General features: G+C 46.7%; 1 protein-coding gene across 3 annotated transcripts in view; it reads left to right on the top strand.

The window, feature by feature from the left end:
* The first annotated feature begins 7754 nt into the window (after nt 1-7754).
* LOC119453306 (uncharacterized) overlaps nt 7755-21319 on the top strand; it is a 33757-nt gene continuing 20192 nt past the window's right edge. For 2 of the 3 annotated variants that reach the window (XM_049667756.1, XM_049667754.1), the window contains exons 1-8: nt 7755-7988; nt 8426-8598; nt 9417-9533; nt 12466-12570; nt 12963-13221; nt 16082-16166; nt 16940-17098; nt 19812-20689. In XM_049667756.1, the coding sequence (XP_049523713.1) occupies nt 12983-13221; nt 16082-16166; nt 16940-17098; nt 19812-20689 (1361 nt within the window). In that variant the 5' untranslated portion in view covers nt 7755-7988; nt 8426-8598; nt 9417-9533; nt 12466-12570; nt 12963-12982. Of the gene's footprint in view, nt 7989-8425; nt 8599-9416; nt 9534-12241; nt 12571-12962; nt 13222-16081; nt 16167-16939; nt 17099-19811; nt 20690-21319 lie in introns of those variants that run through there. The other variant, XM_049667755.1, reaches the window with a different exon arrangement.

The following is a 21319-nucleotide window of genomic DNA, read 5'->3' as shown; positions in this document are numbered from 1 at the left end:
CTCCGCCGCGTCGAGTTCGCTGAACGGGGTCGAGGATTTCTTCTGCCTACCGAGCCCCGGCATCGCCCCACTTCTGGACGAGTGCTGCCGGTCGATGGGCTTTATTTCCCTGCCCAAAATGACTTCGACCGAAGGGCCATCTGGTACTGCGGGATCCCCTTGAAATTCCGGAGCGCCAGTTCTTGCCTGTGAGGTTCCACCTTCTTGGGAACGACTGCCGAGAAACTTGCTGTCCCGAGCCTGCAGCAGCGGATGCGTGCTGGTCTTGTAGTGGCGCTGCTGCGATGTCAGGGCAACGAGGCAAGGTGAATCTCCCATGTCAGCGGCGAGTCCAGGAGGCGGGTACTGCAAGCGCGGCGCGGCTGATGGCTCCTGTAAGGTAGCAGATATCTTTGGCCGTGACTCAGTGGCGTCGTCGTCGCCGTCGTAGCAGCCAAGGTCTTCGAAGCCCTGCTCGAACGATATGCTGTGCGGGAGCAGCGACTGAGCTTCGTCGTACAGAGGCCCGGACTTGGTTCCTTGGTTGTTGGGGCGACTAACGGGCTCAGCTGCGTTGATGGCGGTGGGATCTTCATCTGGCGGTCCATCCGGCAGCACAGGTCGAATCGAGGAGCACGAAGAAACGGCCGCTGTTGCTGCTCTGCTCGTACGGGACGCTTCTTCTCTGTCGGTTGTGAAAATGCGGCGACTCCAGCGTGGACGCGTCGGTGAAGCAGGCGGTCGCTTGTCTTCGTTCATGCCTGCTAACGAACGTTCACTGTCCCTGGAGCGCGGGTTCGGAATAGCGCGTGAGTGGCACAGGCCACGCGACAAAAGAGATTACGATGATGATGCTGATGACACTTGCTGATGACGAAGAATTTAGCTCATATCGGTTTCGAGACGAAAATCCATGGCATACGAGCCATGTTTTGAGGCAACAACAACATCCATGGCATATCTGTACATTCACAATTGACCCCTTTATATGTACATATCTGTGAGATCATTCCATTCGATGATTCCACATCATCAATCGACCGGTGTTACACTTGGCTTCTTCCGCCGCTTTGGATGTGCCGGCAGCTGGCCTGTAGGCTGGCATGATTCAGCTATAGCGCACATGGTGCTAACTGGCACCGAATGTATATGGACCTTTTACAGCAAGCAGTCTGCGCACTTCGCTCCAGGGGCCGCCACAGGCCCGCCGCCATTGAACGCCTTCTGAATGGAGAGAAAGCAGGCGTCAGCCACCGGCCGCCGCTCCAGCAACGTTCCGCGGAGTCGGGTGGCCGAGCTGGAATCACGGCGATGCAGCTACCACGACAGCATCACAACCAGGAGCACATACCTATAGTAGTGGCCCAACCTATTAGGCAAGTTGATTCACTGGGTCGGCGTGAAACGTGTGACAAAAATGGCATGACGAGAGTCGTATGATGAAACTGGAATGACGACCATTGAATGACCGCGACGGCATCACTACGATGGTATAACAACGAATGGATGAGGACAGTATGGCTACGATTGCGTGACGACTACGGCGATGACAAGAGTTGGCGGCGAAGATGGAATGGTGGCGATGCAACGACTACGACGGCACTGCAACCACGTGCACATACCTATAGTGGTCAAAGGTAATAGACAACTTTGTCCACTGGATACGCGTGAAACGTCTGACGACGACGGCATGACGAGAGTCAGATGACGAAGCTGGAATGGCGACAACGGAATAGGCATGATGGCAAAATATTTACGAGCACATATTTACCTATAGTGACCCAAGGTGGTAGACAGCTTGGGTCACTAGGTTGACGTGAGAGGATAGATAGATAGATAGATAGATAGATAGGCTCAAAATATCTGAAGTAGGCAACGATTGCTAATCGCATCGAAATGGTGCGACTGTTTTCACAACAAATCCGCGCAGGGGCGGGGCCTCGCCTCGATGACGTATCACCATTTTCTTTTTTTTTCTTGCTCTCTGGCGGCGTTCCGGCGTTGGAACGGAGAACACGCTGGGCTGGTGGTGACTAGGCACAACTGTGGCTGCTGTTAAGGGATCCATGGTATTCCTAAATAAACGCATCACTGTTTTGATGATCCAAATATAATCTCACTAGGGAGCAGTCTACCTGACTGGAACAGTATTTTTTGTTTGAGGTGTTGCTACGATGCGCTCCGCAACACCCGAACGACCGCCGCTTCGTGTCGGCGCCCGGCACGGCGGCTTCCGCCGCGGCACCGGGGTACAACCGACCGCACCGCCAAACAGAGCGGGAAAAAAGAAAATGGTGATACCAAAGAAAAAAATGAAGTTTCTTGCCGAGGCGAGGATCGAGCCCGCGTACCCCCGGTCTCAAAGCCAGCGCTGAAACCGCTAGGCCACACAGCCACTTTTTTTGAACATCGTATTTATTACAATGAATGAATTGTTGTATGTACAGGAACTATTTACAATAATATGAGCACCAGGTGGACATAACTAATCAAACGTCAACGAGCAGTCCATATGAAGATAACGTCACACACAGCAACACCGTCATTCACAGCAAAAACTTGTAAGGGGAAGTTAAACACCTAATCAAAAGTGGATACCAAGCCGGCTGACATTCTTATTGGTCGTAAATGTCCTTTAAGTGCATGATCATCTGAACGAAATGTGATCTTGAGGAAATTGTTTTTTCTGCATTTCGGTCTTGCATACGAGATTGCCATAGGCTATGCAGGCCTATCAGTAAAAACATATCGAATGGAACATCTTCATATATGGAGCAATAAGATATCGGATACTGTGAGAATTAGATCAAAATATTTTAGCAAATTTCTATGGATAGCATCCCAAAATAATATGGCATCTTTACAAACAATAAAACAGTGTTCAATGGTTTCAGGCACGTCACATAGGCGACAGTTAACTGACGAAACGAAAATATTCTTTTTATGCAGCCATGTTTTAACGGGCAATGTTTCAGTGTGTAATTTGTAAAAAAAAGTTTTTGTAGAAGTTTTTGCCCCTCGTTACGAGGCACGGAACAAATAAATGAGGGCAATAAGTGGCTCTCCGCTATCAAGAGCCCCGATGCCGGGGTGCAACTATGGGCTGTCCAGAGGGCCCACGATGCGGCGGTCGGGCATGGCCTGACTGTCCCAACGTGGGAGCGGCCCGCTGCGCGCTGAGTCGCGTACCTCAGGGCGTTCATTAAAGTTTTACATCCATCCATCCATCCATTTGTAGAAGGGGGAACTGGCATTTTGCGCACTCTCGCAAGCACATCATGTCCAGGTAATGTGATGTATACGGATCGATAAAACGGCGGAGGGAACAACATCGATATTAAATCTTTGTAAAGATTTTTTTCGTGACACAGTAAACAAATAATGTTTAGAAAAGCGAACAGTCAGAAAAGAAATAGAAAAATAAACGTCACGCATAAACCCCCATAAACAAGGTCTAGAAATTAAATTTGAGGACACCACCAATTCTGGCAGGACATGAACCAGGTTAACCTGCACGAAAGCTCGTAATACCGGATGAGAGCTATCCCGAAAAAAGAAAAAAAGGCGAGACTAACTGTCGCACATATAAATGCACCAACCCTAGCCATCCAGCACTCACTGGTCGAAAAATGTTGTCGCGTCTTATAGGTTAAAAACTGGAAGACCATATGAACGTTGAAAAAATCCTATGAAAACATTGAATGACCACTAGCCTTGCGCAGTGAAGAACCTGGAAGACAGAAAACTTTGGCTGCCAAAAACATGTTGCAGGCTTCTGCTCTTCCAAATATTGATAGACGGTGCGGGACAAAGGTATTTGTGTAGCGCTGGAGGGCTGGAACGCGCTCTCTCCAGTAGTGTGCACTGAACTTGTAGGCATGCAGTGGAACTCCTAGATATTTAGGTGGCACGCAGGACCACTCAATGCCAGCATAATGTGATGATGTAATGGCCCAATATCCAAACCATAGTCCTGAGCTCTTAGTGCTATTCATCCGCGCACCGGAAACAGAACCAAACTCTTCTATGATAGAAAGAGTTTTATCGATGCTGGGCTTGTCTTTGCAGAAGAATGCAATATCATCAGCGTATGCTAACACTTTTATCTCATTACCAAAAACATTAAAACCACGAACACTGCTGCAGTTCAAAATGCTCAAACAGAGTGGTTCTAAGTAAAGGGCAAAGAGGAGCAGGGACATATAGGCATCCTTGTTTCACGGAAGAACGGATGTGGACGGGATTTGAGAGGCTACCATTGACAACAAAGCGGGTTGTACAATGACTATAACAAAGTCGGACGCCATTAAGCACTGTGGATCCTACGTTGGCGTGTTCTAGAAGAGAAAATAAAAACGAATGCCGGACCCGATCAAATGCCTTTGCGAGGTCAATCTGGAGCATTGCAAGTTGATCATAAGAAGCCGAACAGCACTCAAGAACTGTGCGAGCGACGTGTATGTTAGTTTGTATGGAACAGCCTTTGATACGACATGTTTGATGAGGATCGACCAATAAGAATTGAAATCGCTACCTGCAACCGATTGGACAAAATTTTAGCAAAAATTTTGTAGTCAACGTTTGACAATGTAATCGGACTATAACCATCAACAGAACGTCATTTTTCTCTGTCAGTACTTTTAGGTATTAACACTGTGTGGCTTCCATGACCATGCATTCATGCGAGCCATATGATTGCGTTTGAGCGTCGTTACATCATTGAGGCGAGGTTCCGCCCCTGCATGTATTTGTTGTGAAAACAGTCGCACCCCATCGAAATCAGCAACAGGAAACTGCCCCGACGCACAGGTGAAGTGCAGTGATATAGCCAAATATGCTTCGATCCCTCGGTAAGGAGGAAGGAGTGGGCAACCTTTCGCCATTTCCGACTCAACAAAAAAGGCAAGGGAGACTTCGCAAGTTTAAGCCGAGTCTATATTTGCCCCTCACGTATGTGGAGCATCGCGGTGTTAGGACACATATACTATATATAGTACGGTTTCCAGCAGCGGCGCATGGGCGCAGCCATGTTTGATCACGTGCCTTGGACTAAAGGCCAGGGAAGTGGCCGTGCAGCTGTAGGGAGCCCGTAGGAAAGGCGGCTGATGACCAGTGCCTGCACACATCAAACGCAGCAGCAGCCGTGGTGGTGGACTCTTCTTACGCAGAAGTCTCCAGCATCTCTATCCCGCACTGCACCGTCACAGAAGCGGAAGCTGCGGCGATCGTGCTGGCCGTTCAGTTAACCGACTCCCAAGCGGCGTGTCGGCTCCTTCGTGCAGGCAGAATACCTCAAAAATTAGCTAGATTCACGACTAATCCATTGGCTACAAATTCATCGCTCAAACACCAGATCACGTGGGCTCCGGGGCACTCGGGGCTGGAGGGTAACGAGGCCGCGGACAGGCTAGCTCGAGGTCACACAAACCGAGCGGCCACAATCCTCGATCCCACTACTACCCTCCCCGTACGCGCGGCTTACGGCGCGCGACTTCAACACCTGCGCAAACAATGTCAGCTTTACCCCCCCACCACACAAGGGGCTAAACGCACAGGAAGCACGGGACTGGAGACAGCTCCAGACCAATGCCTTCCCCAACTACAGCATTATCTTCTCAGAACACTACAAAGACGCATGCCCATGGGGCAACGAACGACCCACCGCCTACCACGTCACGTGGGGGTGTACAGGCCCCAAACCCCCAGACATACAAACACATACAAACACCGGAGGAGCAGTGGGAAGCCACTCTGTCCAGCCCCGACCTAGCGCGGACTGGTAATTCAGGCGAGAGCGGCAGCCAAGGCCACTGGGGTCTTGAAATGAATACTCCACTCGATGTACATTTTCCTCCGTATTTATTTTCTCTCTGTGAATAAACGTTTTCTACTACTACTACAGCTGTAGGTACAGTGTACTAGTACACTGTAGCAGTAGGCATGGGCGACAGTGCGGTAAGAGCCTGTTTCGTGTCCACCGACGGACAGCGACTGGATCGACCACAAAAAGCTCTGGCCCATGGTTCCACGAACGTGTAAGTGAACTATTGTTTGCCATTTTAACGTTGTATGAGCTCTACTTTTTTCCCCGAAGCCAAAAGTTTTCCTAAGGTACGTGTATGATTGCTTCTGCATCGTGAAGGAGTCGCAAGTCGAAAACCTGCTGAGCCATTTAAATTCCATAGACCCTGATATACAATTCACGTCTGAGGACGAACAAAACGGATCGCTACCATTCCTAGATGTACAAGTTATACGAGCCGACGGCAATCTAAAAATTTTCAGTCTACCGAAAACCAACCCACACAGGCCGCTACCTACACTTCGCATCCAACCATCCGGCAAACCACAAGGCATCTGTCGTAAATTCTTTACTGAAAAGAGCCGAAACTCATTGCACATTGGAATCAGACAAAAAGAAATAAAGTAGAGCGGTTCTCAACGAACTTAAAAGCAATGGCTATACAACGGAATTCATTCGAAAAACCACCCGACAACAAAAAAGAAACAAACTACGAGACCTCCAACCATTGACTTCCCCCCGACCACAGAAACGAGTGTCCATCCCATACGTCAAAGGTACCAGCGAAGCTCTCAGCCGAATATTAAAAAAAGAAGGCCTCAATGTCGCGCACAAACCGATGAACACTTTGAATATCCTTATTCCTAAACCAAAAGACCGTCCACCAAAAGAAAAAAGCTCAATAAATCAGCCGTGCCGACTGTCCGGCGTCGTACATCGGGGAAACCAAAAATCTAAAAGAAAGAACCAAACAACATGAAAATGACGTCAGAACATTCAACCGAATACGCAGCGCCGTTGCCGAACATTCCGAAGACGCCTACCACAAGATTTCTTTTCAAAGAAACCCAAATCCTTCAAACCATTATGAGTTTCTCACCAACTGGCGAAAAAGGCTACTACTGGAGTCATGGCACATTCAGAATACGGCGGGTAATATAAACCGCATGAAGGGCATGCTTCCTTCTTTGTATGTCCATGGCGTTGCAGACGCGACGAAGGGAAGAAAGGAGTAGTAAGTGGTTCGTGAGGAAAGGGAAAGGTTGGCGCTATCTTCTGCAGCCCTTGAGGGAGCACGGCTCAGCGCCGAAGAAAGGACCCCCCTCTCTAGGTCACCAACGTCCCTCCCCGCCCCTCGTACGCGCCCCCAGCTTCGGTCAACCCAGCCGACCAGCAACCTACCACCTCTTTCGTCTGTCAAAAACAGGTGCCCTGTCAAGTGTCTCCCCACCTTGCGCTCTCTCCCCTTTCCTCTCCTTTCTTGCGATGGCTTTTAGGGGTGCTGAGCCGTGCTCCCTCTAGGGCTGCAGAAGATAGCGCCAACATTCCCCTTTCCACACGAACCACTTACTACTACTTTTAAAAGCGGCACACCGCCACCTCCGAAGAATACCCCCTGAAGAAGGAGCCGAATTGGCTCCGAAACGTCGGGCTAAAAAATTGCCTTATTTGGTTGGAGTCAATCTTTAAGTCTCAATCAATTTTTACCAACCAGACAGGTAATTCTGTCGAACTGTTTAGCTTCATGTTGCAAGTATTAAAAAAAAAAAAAAGTTCGTATTGTGTCAGACGACACGTCTATCGTTTTCCGTAATAGGTATACAAGTTACCTATTTTTATAGGTCTTGCTAGATAATTGGCTTTTGTTACTGAATGACTGAGTGCAGCTACAATATCCCTGTAGTTTGGTTATGTCACTCGGTGCCATCTGGCAACACTGTAAGGCACTTTCCCGCGCTTGGTGCTCGTGTTTGTATTCGGTTTAGCATTCGTATCCGTGCCGTAAGTGCTAATTTGTGTCTCTGTGTGCTGTTGAGCGACGCGTGCAGTGGCTCCGCGCGCTGTATTTGCCGAAATGGGAGACGTGTTTTGTCTCATCATACTACAAAGCGGCAACAGGCGAAAACTGAAGCTGACGACTGGAACCTACGTCGAGCTGCTGGAGAAGCTGGCCGGAATCGTGGAATTTGATTCTGAAAACACCCTGGTAGAAACCCTTGCACACTTTGTTCCTTCTTGGGGTGCAACATGTGCATGTGCAGAATACACAGTATACTCTTCGTGCAGGTGTTTTAAGGACCCGATACGCTGCCGAAGCGTCCCTGAGCTCCTTGCGTCTATCGGAGTCGTGCGAATCACGTTCAGGGTCGGTAGATTATTAATAAATGCCTAACTTGAACCCTGCGTTTTGGACCGACTCATAAACGTGCATATGTTCTTACTGATACTGAAGAAAGCTAGCAGTTTTATTGAAGAGCCACTGCGCCAATATTAATAACATCTCAAATGAACAGATGCATTTCGAATGTCGTCTTAGATCAAGCAACAACATAAAACATATGGCAATGCCGCGTATCGCTGCATATCCTGCCTGGGAAACTCCCTTCTTTTAAGAAAGAAAAAAATGCATTCTATGCCCAACAGGTCCAAATATTCGATGCTGACCTGGACGACTTTGTAGACCTTTTGCCTGGAGATGCAATCCCAAACAAAGCAAAGCTGCGCGTTTTTTCAAGAAGTGCTTCAACTATGTGCGGTGTACCAGTGTCTACCTGTGGTTTCAACGCTCCACCCGCTTGTACACCTCCTCAGGCTCCGTGAGTACTGGTCTATATTGGATATTTCATTGCACTATCAATTATACGGACGCATTGTGGACAGTAAGTGTCAAGCTAACATTATTTTATTCTTTCTTTGGGCACTGACTAAACACCCACGGTCTGTGTTTGTTCTCCTACTTCTGCACCATAGAGGTGCTCATCACACCTAAAGTCCCTAGATATATTTTGCTTTTTTAAGAAACATGCTATCGTTTTTTTCAGTGCTTCGCATTCTGTCAAATCTGCCAATATTTATTGCATGTCCTTACTTGGGAATCGTGATCATGTAAACATGAACTAAGCAGTTTTGCTGTTTATTGCTGGCCCTCAAGTGTGTGTATTCACATGTGAAGCTCCAATTGAAGTTCCATGATGAAACTTTTCAATGCCAGTTGTCCAGCCAAGCTGCTTTTCTGTGAGTTCATCCAGCTCGTGTCTTATTCTATGTCTCTACAAAGCATGTATGTGGAAAGAGATGCTATATTTTGCTCATCTTTGCTCTCTAATTTTCTTAGGCTTTTTTTATGTCTATATGCAGAGGCTACATGTAGGCATTCTTGCACAATATTTATTCATTTCTGGCTGAAAGATCGAAAAACTTGCTATCCTATGATACTACGCATATCTTCCAGTGACCTTGGCTCTGAGAGGAATGTGCATGGCATTGCATTAGTGGTGTATAGCTTATTCCGTGAAGCTGTCTTATCTCTGATGTAATGTGCAAATGCTGCAGTTTTGGCTCATTAATTTGCAAAGTTCTTGACACAGAACAGGCCTAGTTTCTTGAACAGAAAAATTCCGTTTGGCATTTGCAGTTGTGCAAGCAAGGCAGCTTCAGTCCATGGAGAAGGTGATGTTTCACTGCAAGCAAGTGATGCGGCAGGAATTCAAGAAACCGATGACTACGCTATGGAGACATCACAATCAGTGCTGTGAGTTGCCCATATTTATTGCCTGACGTTAAAAAAAATGTTCTTCTTTAATGTTGGTAACCTGTCTACAGCAAGAAATAGTGCAACTTGCATGTGTTACTTGCACATGCAACTGCGCCGCTAGCCTCAGCCTTTGTTTGCTACTGGATCAGATGCAGACAATGGTCCTAGTCTTAAAACTTTAGGAACATTTGATATCTGAGCCAAGCTAGGTTACCACAGAATCTGCTGCTGCTAAGGGCTATAGGCAGCAGTGAAAGTAGTGATAAATAGGCTTGCAAGAATACGGCATTAAAATGTTTCTTACTCATGGATGAACAGTACATTTCTGTGCATCTCAACAAGAGGCACGCAGTGGATTTTGGTAACGAATGCAGCCCGGAACCGTCTGCCCACACGCTGGAGATACGTGACATGGTGCTACCACCGAATGCAGCTTCTAAACCTTGAGATTCCACAAAGCTCTTGCATGGCAGCATATGTGTCTCAAAGAGCTAGTTTGCGTTTGGCGAGGAACATGTCCTGATGCTCGGTTGTCCGAAAGCAAGTGCCCCTAGTGGAGAAAACTGAGTGTGAAAGAAAAAAGGAAGAAAGAGCCAAAGAAATTGATTCGGTTTATTAGAAGAATGGTGGGGGCACTTGACAGGTTATATTTGTAGCAGTGAGGATATTTAGAAGGCGTTTCTTGTTTTGTTGCACAATTTTGTAGAGCCGGTGACCAGAACTTCTGTTGCTGTAATACAGGTGAGATGGCCAATATATGTGCCATCCTGTGTTGAGTCATGTAGGGTGATCATGTTGTTTCCGTGAAACGGAAGTTTTCCGGATACCCTGAAAAAAAAGAAAATGCTGCTGCAGTAGAAAGCAGAGTCAAAGGACTGAGCTGTAGCATCTGCATACCTGCCAACTCTTGAATTTTCCTATAAATTTACAATGTGGGCTTGTTCTAGATTCGTACAAAAAATAAATTCTGTTCGCGAAAAAGCTTCTCTCGTCAGTGTCCTAAAATACTCTTGCCAGTCTTCTGATTGGGAAAGGAAGCAAGAGACCTACCCACCTCGAGAAGTTTATTCAGACATGTTCCTGAAGTAGGCAAAATTGGCGCAAGAATGTTGCTGAAAAAAATCACTGATAAAAAAAAAAACAGTGTGTTGCTTGTCAGTTTGGGCTGTTCCAAGTATTCTGCTGCTTGTCTGTTGCGTCTAAGGTCATTGTCAATAATGTTGTCATTGCCACAAAAGGTGTGTGCTCAGGGCAGGCTTATTTAAAAGTGCCTGTTATTCTTCCCCTACCTCCCTTCCATTGCCTGCAGGATTTTTATAGAATTTTTAGGAATTTTAAAGTTCACAGGCCTACAGATATGCACCAGTAGGATAGGCCCAGCAATATATTAGTGCACATCCGACCTGTCCTGCCACTGCCAGCTCCCCCGAAATTTTTTGTAAACATTGCAAATTTGGGCACGTTCGATCATTTTGTGAATCTTGCATCTAGATTTACGAAACATAGATTCTGCATGCAAAAATGCTTTGAAGGTGTGGAAGGACGGAGCCACCCGAGATTGCAACAAATGTTGTAATGCGATTCAACCTCTAGTTGAAGTTGATCGAAGACAATGTCTTCCTGAGTGAGTTGGTGGAGATTGGGTGGAGTCAATACGCATGGCACTCTACTGCGTCACCTCTCACGTGAGGGCCCGGGAGTAGAGGAGCATTGGACTGCTGAAACTTTTTTTTACTGTTCTATCTTCGGGATTGGCCCACATTTTTAGACTGCACTATCTTTGAGATCAGCCTGCAAAAACATGCTAGAAACCCAGCTACCCAATACAGAAAAAGTGGTGGAAACTCGCTAGGGAAGACATTTTCATAAAAATGCATACAGGTGAGAAATTGTGGTAGTACCTGTGCTGCCCTCATATAGTTATGTTGCCAACCATCCCTAATCTAGCAAGGGGGGGGGGGGGGGGCAATCCTGACTTTTGAATAAAAGTCTGAAGTCCCAACTTGGTCCACTCGGAACGGCCCAATGTCCCAACTTTTATTTTTGACAGAATAAGATGAATAAACGAGGTTTCTTTAAATTTTAGATTACCTGGCAGCTACTTCTATTTGTTTTCTCTTGCATTGTCATAAGCATGAAGGTGGTTTCGTTTTTGTCGTTCTAGTTCTGTTGTAGGTTGTAATCATTCACAGTAGCTTTATCTGTATTGTTAGCTATGTTATAACCAGGCAACTGCTGCACCTTTCTTATTGTATATTGCAAGTAGAAAAGAAAAAATACATTGGCACACATACAGACTTGTGGCTTCTGCCATTTAAAGGGTAGATCGTTGCCCCCTCCGCTTCCCCTTGTTCCAACTTCGCCTTCTCTATATCTGGCAACCCTATCATTTGGCGGCACAAGGCGCTGTGTACCAGAGCGTTACTTGAATTGAGCAAACTTAGTCAGACAAGTTGAAAGTTGCGGAAAAAGTACTGTGATCTAAATATAATGTGATGCTGCTGTTCAAAGTTTGCTGTATCTAAAGGTAAATCATCGTTAATAAGATGTCTATGTATCCCCAAAATGGTAGGTGATCACAGCAAACTGATACTATGCGTGCTATTACCCCCCCCCCCCCCCCCCCCCCCCCTAGCTGGCAGGTATGTATGTTGAGGGGCAATGGGGGAAAGAAAATATTACTCTATATGTTTGCTCATGAGGCCCTTTTCAAGATTTCTTCTGGAGTATGTATTCGTTCAAAGGCATCACACTTATTCCAGTGTATTCTCAAGTTTTAAGAAAAAAGCATTACAAGGCTTTTTCAAGGTCTGTGAAGTTCTTGCTCACTACGTGGTTCGGTTTAGTGGCCATGCTCCTGGACTACAGTGCACTGCTTTGCTTCTACGCCTCACTGAAACTCTTTTCTGTGTCGACCTGTTTTCGGCAGCTTCATTGAAATACCTAGATTGCCTGTGACCTCGTCAGACGCTGCCGTACAGACCACTGCAGAGGCTGAGAGTGATACACCTGGGGGGCCTGGCGCCACAGCTGTGTGAGTACAGTTCAAGTCTGCATTCAGAGTTGTGCATTTGGAGTAGTGTACACGGGAGCTTGGAATGTTGATGAACGAGTGTTCAGACGGGGAAGAAATTGTACTCGTGCAGATTCTGCTAGCTTCCATCATGCAGCTGAGATCCTCTTCATGCCATTCTCAACATTCTCAAACATTCTGCTTTCTACAGTTGCTAGAATTTAACTTTCTCTTAACTACAACGAATTTCGTTCATATTTGTGCATTTGTCTGATGAAAGCATTTCTGCATTTTTACATGTTGAAGCATCAAGTTTTAGATGATATATATATATATATATATATATATATATTTTTTTTTTGGTTCCTTTATCGACGTGTGACTTGTCGTGTTTTTCTTGTTGCATACTGCAGGACGCTCATGCACGTTCAAGATGAGCCGAGTGCGGTGCTGCCCAACAGGCCGGCTGAGCGCCGGAGACGTGGTGTCAAAAGACAACACTGCACCCAGCCCTATGGCGGGGCATAACCGCGATGACTGTTTCAAGTTTGAGCTGCCTCCTTCCTTCGGCATCTCGTGCGACACCCTCTTGGAAAATAAGCGGCCGGTCACTGCGAAAGTCAGGAGGCACATCGTTTCGGTCCTTTTCAAGGCGTGCTGCAAAATGACTCTGTAAGTGAATTACAATTACCATGAAATATGTGCATGCATTCGCGTGGTATCGTTTATACCTTTCATTTGTTTAAAGGGCAGTATACTAAAGAGAAGCAAAGTCATCTAGACTGATGAAGTAGTCTTTCATAACTCTACATTTATTACCTTTGCAACATTAAGTTGCATCTTAGAAGGAAAAGTGAAAGTTTGTTTTTTGAATTTTGCACTAAAACCTCTGCGCCGGTATGTTGGTGTGACGTCGCAGATTTCAAAGTAGTATTTTTTTAATATTCACTTGATAAATCCAGTCTCTGGGCATTTTAAAATACAGTGCAGTCAAAACTTACAATCTCACTTCTGGCTAGTATGGGAATTTCAAGGCTGCGGCGCATCTGTTTTTTTGTTTGTTTTTTCGTTCTTAATGCCAATAGCAACATCTCACTTACACCCCATGGACAGAACTCAAGATGACATGCTCTGGGAAGTTAATATTGATGAGTAGGGCTTCAGACAGCAATGGTATGGTGGCTAGAAGGGGCAGTGTGACGGGCAAGGGCCAGAAGGTGCACATACGGGCGATGAAACATGGCGGCAGGTCGAGGTGGCACTGCGCGCGTCGGGAGCGCGTGCAGCGGTGTTGGTAGAGCGTGGCTGAGGGCTAAGTATACATATATATATTTTTTGCATATTCGTTCGTTATGCGGCATGCATTTGTTGCACGCGAAACTTCCCATATATGTTGCAACTGAGCAATTTTATTGAGTTGTCAGTCTCTGCGCGAGTCTCGAGATATGCTATACGTACGGCGAATGGGTAGTTGACAGTGGCCCGTGTTATGTAAATTTGTGCTAGACGTTCGTCCCAGATACGAGGTGCTCCTCAACTTATTTTATTCTTGTTCCCTAGTTACGCCCCGCACTCAATAAAGAAAAACAAGCGCCGGTTCGCGCGGAAACTATACTAACTGCGCGGCTGCAACTTGCATGTTTCGAAGAGGGGTGTTATATTCCCTTAACATTTACAACTTGTGCGTGTCACAAGGCTACAACACTGGTCATTCTACTACCACTAAGTATATTGAACAAGTGTTTCTGGAAATGTAAAAAGAAGTTTGTACGGTGCATCCAGCTGGTTCTTCAGAAACATTTTATTTTTCACATGCTCATGCATCAGTTCAGCACGACCAGAAAAAGTTCAACACAGTTCGAAAAAATGCACTAAAACAAATCAATCAGCACAGCTGAGAATTGTAAGTGAAAGTACAATTCGAGTTCCCTCTGTACGTTCAGCAGCTTTCGTTGCGCAGCTACCAGACGGCGGCAAGTGTTGGCACGTCTTGCAAGGCGTTTAACTAAAACGCCATGCTTCCGTCGTGATTGCTGATTTTGCAAGATCTTTCGTAGGTACTTGCAGTGCATGCAAGGGCCCTTACTTTCGCACGTAAGGCTGCACTCAGGCGAAAAGTACAAGCCGGCAAAATACTCATATTTTCCGACTGCGTTTGGTTTCATACCACAGCCAGCACATAAAACCAGAGAATGTGCGCTGTTCAGCACCAACTGCGCCTCATCTGGTGAGGAAACATTGCGTTTTAGGTGCAGCTTGCCCCTAAGAACAACAGAACAACTGACTGTTGCTACTTGCTCCAACGGCCTGTTCAAACTTCACCAATTTCGGCAGCAGTAGGTGATCCAACTCGGCACCCTCTAACTCGCAAAGGCCGAAAGTGACGGTCCCTGGTTCAGTGGAAAACGATAGTTTGTTCCAGCTTGTGTTAGGAAGTTTGATGTTGCGGCACACATATTTCGTACTGACTTCACTCTGCGGCTCCACTTCTATCGTGTCAGTATGTACAGCTTCGATAAACTCCGATTCTGCAGCATGTTGTGCTTCTATTACTTGTTCACTTTCTTCCGGCGCCTGCTGCTTTACAGTAATCCTTCTTTTAGTCGGGGGCTCACCTTGTTCACACAGGTTTCTCTCCTTCCTTCTAGTCGGCGTTTTCTTTGTGAGGTATTTTGGCGCATCCGGGAAGATTGTACGAACGGTGTCCTCTGTTAGCAGCGGCCGATCGCGTGGAATTTCAACCATCTCACCATTGATAACATGACGATAAGTCCTCTGTATAAACGTTGCCTCGAAGTGACGTTCACAAACGACGCAGTCGTTGGTTAGTTCCTTATCGCCCCGTTTTATATTACGGGCCCACTGCTCCCGTTTCAATGCATCCTTGGGAGCTCGAAACGACGACACCCTTGCCGGACACGACTTGTACCCACTTTTACAACCGGGCACAAAACACGTACCTGCTTTCGCTGGCATGGTAATAGTGTGTAGCTATCCGGAATCATTCACATGGTGCGCGTCCAGGAGTCACACAAACACAGTTGCACGTGTGGAAGTTTGCGCACAGTGCCAAATACACGTGGCTGTAGCAGCTGTAGCAATGGCTGTAGCGGCGAAGATCTCGCGCGCTCCCGACGACGGCCGCGCCCCTAGCGGCGTAAAAAATGTCATCGAGTTTTGTGCGCCTCTCTCCCATGGCGCGTATATGGCGACCGTCACACTGCCCCTTCTAGCCACCATAGCAATGGTGAGGGTCACCACTGGGTCTAATGTGGCTTGGATGCAATAACTTTTCTTTTCCGAAGTGGAAAACAAATTGGTGTTTCTCTCTCTTACCACGAAAATTCAATGAGAGAAGAATAATTGAGAGTATTGCGTTCTGCATTTTTTGAAGTGGGAAGATGGAGGTGTGTGTTACAATCAAGGGTGCGCTGGAACCGAATGTAGTACAAGATATTGTAAGTAAATGTTGTTTGCTCAGAGGACTCTCGCTACCAAGCAATTCACCTTGGCTTCCGGTTCCCCCTTGCAGATATCCAACAAACAGGCTGTACAATAGAGTACTGGACTCGTTGGTGACAAAGTACCCACACGTGGTGGAAGGAAAGTATGACAGGGTAAGACGACATCTGGTGCAGAGTATTACTCAGTGCTACTGTCCTGCAACATTCTGGCCCACTTCTACCTGTGAAAGTTCCTGCCTGGGTTACCGAATTTTGTGAAGTGCCCAGGAGGACAGTGCAAAAGAGCAACGGTCAACTGAAAATTTTGATCTTAGGTGACAGCTCTAAGGCTCTGTCCATGAACGCTTTCCTGTGCGAAATTTATCTTTTTAAGAGCAGCAGGGGGCCTGAGCACAGCTGTGGTTTTTGAAGTTGACTGCCTTTAGTGAGTGTCTGTGAAGCAGCAGTGAATGTTCCAGTTTGCTTAATTCTCCACCGTACTTGAATGGTATCTTCTCTCCTTTCTCACCTATTGTGGGGTAGCTAAACGTGCTCAGTCCTGGTTAACTTCCTTGCTTTTTCTTAATGCACAGTCAATTCCGGACATACAACACTTGAAGGGGATAGCAACGTAGTTCGATATCTAAAATAATTTGACATTAGGGGTGTGCAAATACCGAATAATAGATTTCAATTCGAACATTGAATCGAATAAAAAAAAAGCCGGATATCGAATCAAATGTCATAAAATTTATTGTGAATTTTTTTCCCCTCTCAAACTTATTGGCCTTCACCCTCGTTCCATCTCGCGTCCACTCACATCTTTGGTCACTCACCAACGCTTGATCTCACGCCTGTTGGATGAGTGTGCAGTTAGTGTGAGTCAGTGCATTCGTGAGTGATTGCCAATTTGTGAGCGCCAGTGGTCATTTTTTTGCCACTTGCAGCGTCGCTGGTTGATCGCCCTGAAGAGCAGGTTTAAAACTGCACGGCAAAAGCTTCCAGAGTCTACAGCTGCTGTGGATGAAGCAAGAAAAAGGTGTGGACTCAAGCGGACACTAGCTGACGCCGATGGCGAGCATGCCTATGCTCATGCACAGCACATGGTGAGTACGCAGTCGCACCTTAAAAGAGATGGTAGAGTTGTTTAACTCATTTGTTACCATTGGGAAAATGACTGCTTTTTGTATGTATCATACTTCTTATTTTTCCTTAGAACCAATTACATTCAAAATTTTACACAGTACTTGAAAAGAAAGTGCAATGAATGTACTTCTTAGGCATAAAAGCTCTAATAATGAGTTCCATGCTGCCACATTTTATTTTATTTTACAGCATTCCTGCATCGCTGTAGTGGCATTACTGTAGGGAGGGCGGGGGGATACATATACAAGGTCAGCATAGTTTGGATACATAGGTGGACAAATTAACTGCAGGGAAATCAAAATACGGAATACAATACCAGATGGCACATCCAATACTAACTAAATACACATGAAATAGAGCATCGCGAGTTAAACGATGAAATAAGACACCATTTTCAGTTACAGTAAAAGCTCGATGATACGAATCTCACGGGGTCACGAAAAATATTCGTATGAGCCGAAATTCATATCATCAAAACACAAGTAAAACTACTTTCGAATCTCGATAATTCGAACTCGAAGGGGCCCGAAAATTTATTCGAATTAAAGGACGTATTTTTGAAGTATTCGTTTACCATAGCACGATGCACGAACGGTGCGAGGCGCGCAAGCGCATAGCAAGCGCGGGCCACGAAACTGCCCACGCCGGCTAACGGTCGCTTCCCGATAACGACAGAAAACGAAGCTTCAGGGAGCGAGCGGGCGGCGCCGGCACACGGGTGCGCGCGGAGACCGTCGAAGGTGAGGGAGGAGGGCGGCAGGGAAGCGGATTTCCACCGAAGCGGTCAACTCCGCCGCTTCGGTGGCTTCCCTCGCCCTCCCTCTCAACTCCCTCGTAGCTCTCTCACCTTCGACTCCGTGCGCACATCTCCGTGCGCGCCCGCCGCCGTGCTGGCGCCAGCTTATTTTAGCCGCTCCCTGAAGTTTCGTTTTCTGCCGTTATCGGGAAGCGAGCAGTTTGCGGGGCGTTTGCGGGCGTGGCAGTTTCGTTGGCCCGACTGTGCCTCCGCCGCTGCTTCCCTCTGCGCTGCTGCCGCAGCGTGCAAGTTCAGCATGTGACTAGAAAATAGTGGAGAAGGGTTCACTGCTATTTTATCTGCGTGGCTGAGACGTCGGCACTAGTGTGTGCTAGAATACGGTTGTCTAGAACACTCTAGTCGGCACGGCACGTACACGCTTGTTCCGGCGCGATGCAGAAACGGCGACCTTGCAATTAGAGAGGGGGAAATTTCCGCCGCGGGTTCTTTCTTTTTTTTTCCCGTTCCTACACGCGCAGCATTGAGGGGTCTCTCCTGAGCTTTTGCTCTATGGCGGTGTCGGAGCAATGCCGGTCGGAGGCGCCGCCGCGTTATTTGGCGCGCTGCTAAGAGCACTGTCGGTACGCGGTATGTTCGAAATAGGCGTGTTCGAATTAACGAGATTCGACTGTAGCTAAATTAAAGAGTCAGAGGTGAACTCACTCAGGCACATGTACGTAAAAAGCATTTATTTCTTGAAGCGGCACCGCTTCAAACTCTTCGCGCCCAGTCGCGGAGTCCGCGCTGTCCGGCGCCGCGCCTCCGCACCAAAAGAGAAGGAGAGAAAGCGCGTGACTGCGCGCTGTTCTCTTTCGCGGCCGTCGGTGGGGCGGCGTTTATTCGTATCAACCAACGCAGGCTGAAAATCGATTCGTAACAACCGTTCTCTAGCACGTTGCAAAGTAAGGGGGCTCGGCCGGGACCACAGAAAAATTTGTATCATCCGGAAATTCGTATTAGCCGTGATCGTATCATCGAGCTTTTACTGTATATTTACAGTCAAACCTCGATATAACGAACCTCGATTTAACAAAATTTGCGATGTAACAAACTATTTTTATTTCCCGATCTTAGTTCCATTGAATGAACGAAATCACGAATTAATGAAAATCGCGATATAATGAAGTTTTTCACTGCAAGCACAACTACGTTATATTGAGGTTCGACTGTATTACCTCTTCAGGGAGTTGATTCCATAACCTAATATTTAAATATATATATATATATATATATATAAAGTTTTAAATACACCTGTATACCTAAAAAGAAAAATAATGTTCGAGCCCTTTACCAAGACGACATCATGAGATTCAATGTACTAAGTGCAGTCCAACAACGCCCCAATCTCTCCCCCATAGAGGACTTGGACTTCCTCATCTATTAATAAAGGACTTTCATCTATTCATTAAAATAATATTGATATGTACAAAACATTTGACCATCCAATAGCCACTGTCTGTGAATAAATAAAAAATTCTGACTTAGTCCAAACATTGCTGGATAGCCAGCTACAATTTTTTTTTTTTAATGCAAAGCTTTCCAGGTGAACCCTTCTGGACTTCAACGAGCAGTACTTAAATATTCTCAATGCAGCAAGTGTACGCCTTCAAGTCGATAATTGCTTTATTAAAGAGATGTCTTTTATGCCTTCTTTCTTGAAGTTTGCTGCAACTACTCGGTCAGTTTCTCGTCGTGTAGGTAAAGCGGGCTGATCCCGTGGTCTTGTGGATTACCTTGCCGACTTTCCGGCCAGGCACGTAGTCGCTATGCTGCAAAATGCAGCGCAGAAGATGAACATTTTTATAGCATTTAATTAACCAGTTTCCTACATTCGAGAAAGTGTGCCGAATCTGCATAATTTTTTTAACTTTTCGCAGCCTGTGAGCCAGAAGTCACCTCCGAGTTCATCAACCAACTTGCATGTGAGCCAGGACAAGCCAAGCCAGCGGGAGTCCGGTGGGCCCGATGACACGTCTTCTGAAGCCTTCGGGGCTGAACATTCTCACACGTTTGAAACCACGCCTTCGGACTCTGTGGAGTCGTGCTCTGCATCAGACTCGACTGAGTCTCGAGCCGAGAGTAAACAGCCGGAAGAAGAGGAGTCTCTGGATTGTCCGGACTATTCCGACGCTGTCTTGGAGGATGTCACCGATTCTGACCTGCTTGGAATGTGCACCGACGAAGCGGCCTCGGAAACTCTGATGGCAGAAGAATGTGGCCGAGCTTCCCCAGACAAAAGAAAAAGTTGTGAAATACCAGCAGAGGAAGTCGCGTACTACACGAGAGCGCAAGCTTCCCCAGACAAAAGTAAAAATTGCGACGGACCAGCAGAGGAAGTCACGTACTACACGAGAGCGCAAGCTTCCCCAGACAAAAGCAAAAGTTGCGACGGACCAGCAGAGGAAGTCACGTACTACATGAGAGCGCAAGTTTCCCCAGACAAAAGCAAAAGTTGCGACATACCAGCAGAGGTAGTCACGTATTACACAATAGTGCAAGCTTCCCCGGACAAAAGAAAAAATTGCGACAAACCAGTAGAGGAAGTCACGTACTACACGAGAGTGCAAGATTCCCCAGAAAAAAGAAAAAATTATGACAAACCAGCAGAGGAAGTCGCACGCTACACGAGATCCCAAGCTTCCCCTGACAAAAGGAAAAGTTGCGACAAACCAGCGGAGGAAGACACGTACTACACGAGAGCGCAAGCTTCTCCGGCCAAAAGAAAGAGTTGTGACGAACCAGCGGAGGAAGTCAGGTACTACATGAGAGTACTGTTGCCACTGCATAAATTTACCATATTTACATGCACTGAGTGCCAACTGTAATTTGTCCTTATCTGTCACCTTTAGGATGCTAATTAATTTTGTCTGTTGATAACTTAGTTAACGATAAGACTGAGGGGGGAACTGAGGGGCTCGAATTTTTTCTTAGTTTACAACCACGTGAAGCCGGCAGACAATGAAGCCAAGGAAAGCATAGGGGAAAATTAAACGCTCTTTCGTAATTAAGATGTAGAATTAATGAGGGAAACGAAAGTGCATGAAAACACAACTTGCCACACAGTTGCCAGGTGGGAGCTGAGCCCACATCTTTCACATTGTGCATGCAATGCCCTACCATTGAGATATGGTGACGGCTGTCCTCCTCGTCGACTTTACGGGATATGTGCATATGTATACTGCATCTGGATCTGGGAGTGTTAGCTAGCGCCACTCACAGCTGTGGTGGCACATGTGGAACATTGGTTGTGTTCCAATTCTGGCCAGCATCGGAGGCAGTCTACGTAGACAGCTAAGGAGACAGCTAAGACAACTTCGAGGCCAAGTAATGGAACCCATTTCGAGCCGTCTGGAAGACGTTTCTGCGACGTGACGCCACCTCCTGG

Source organism: Dermacentor silvarum, chromosome 5, assembly GCF_013339745.2.
Source record: "Dermacentor silvarum isolate Dsil-2018 chromosome 5, BIME_Dsil_1.4, whole genome shotgun sequence".
NCBI classification, from domain to species: Eukaryota; Metazoa; Arthropoda; class Arachnida; order Ixodida; family Ixodidae; genus Dermacentor; species Dermacentor silvarum.
Note: the sequence above shows the minus strand (reverse complement) of the source record. Positions and strands in the feature narration are given on the sequence as shown.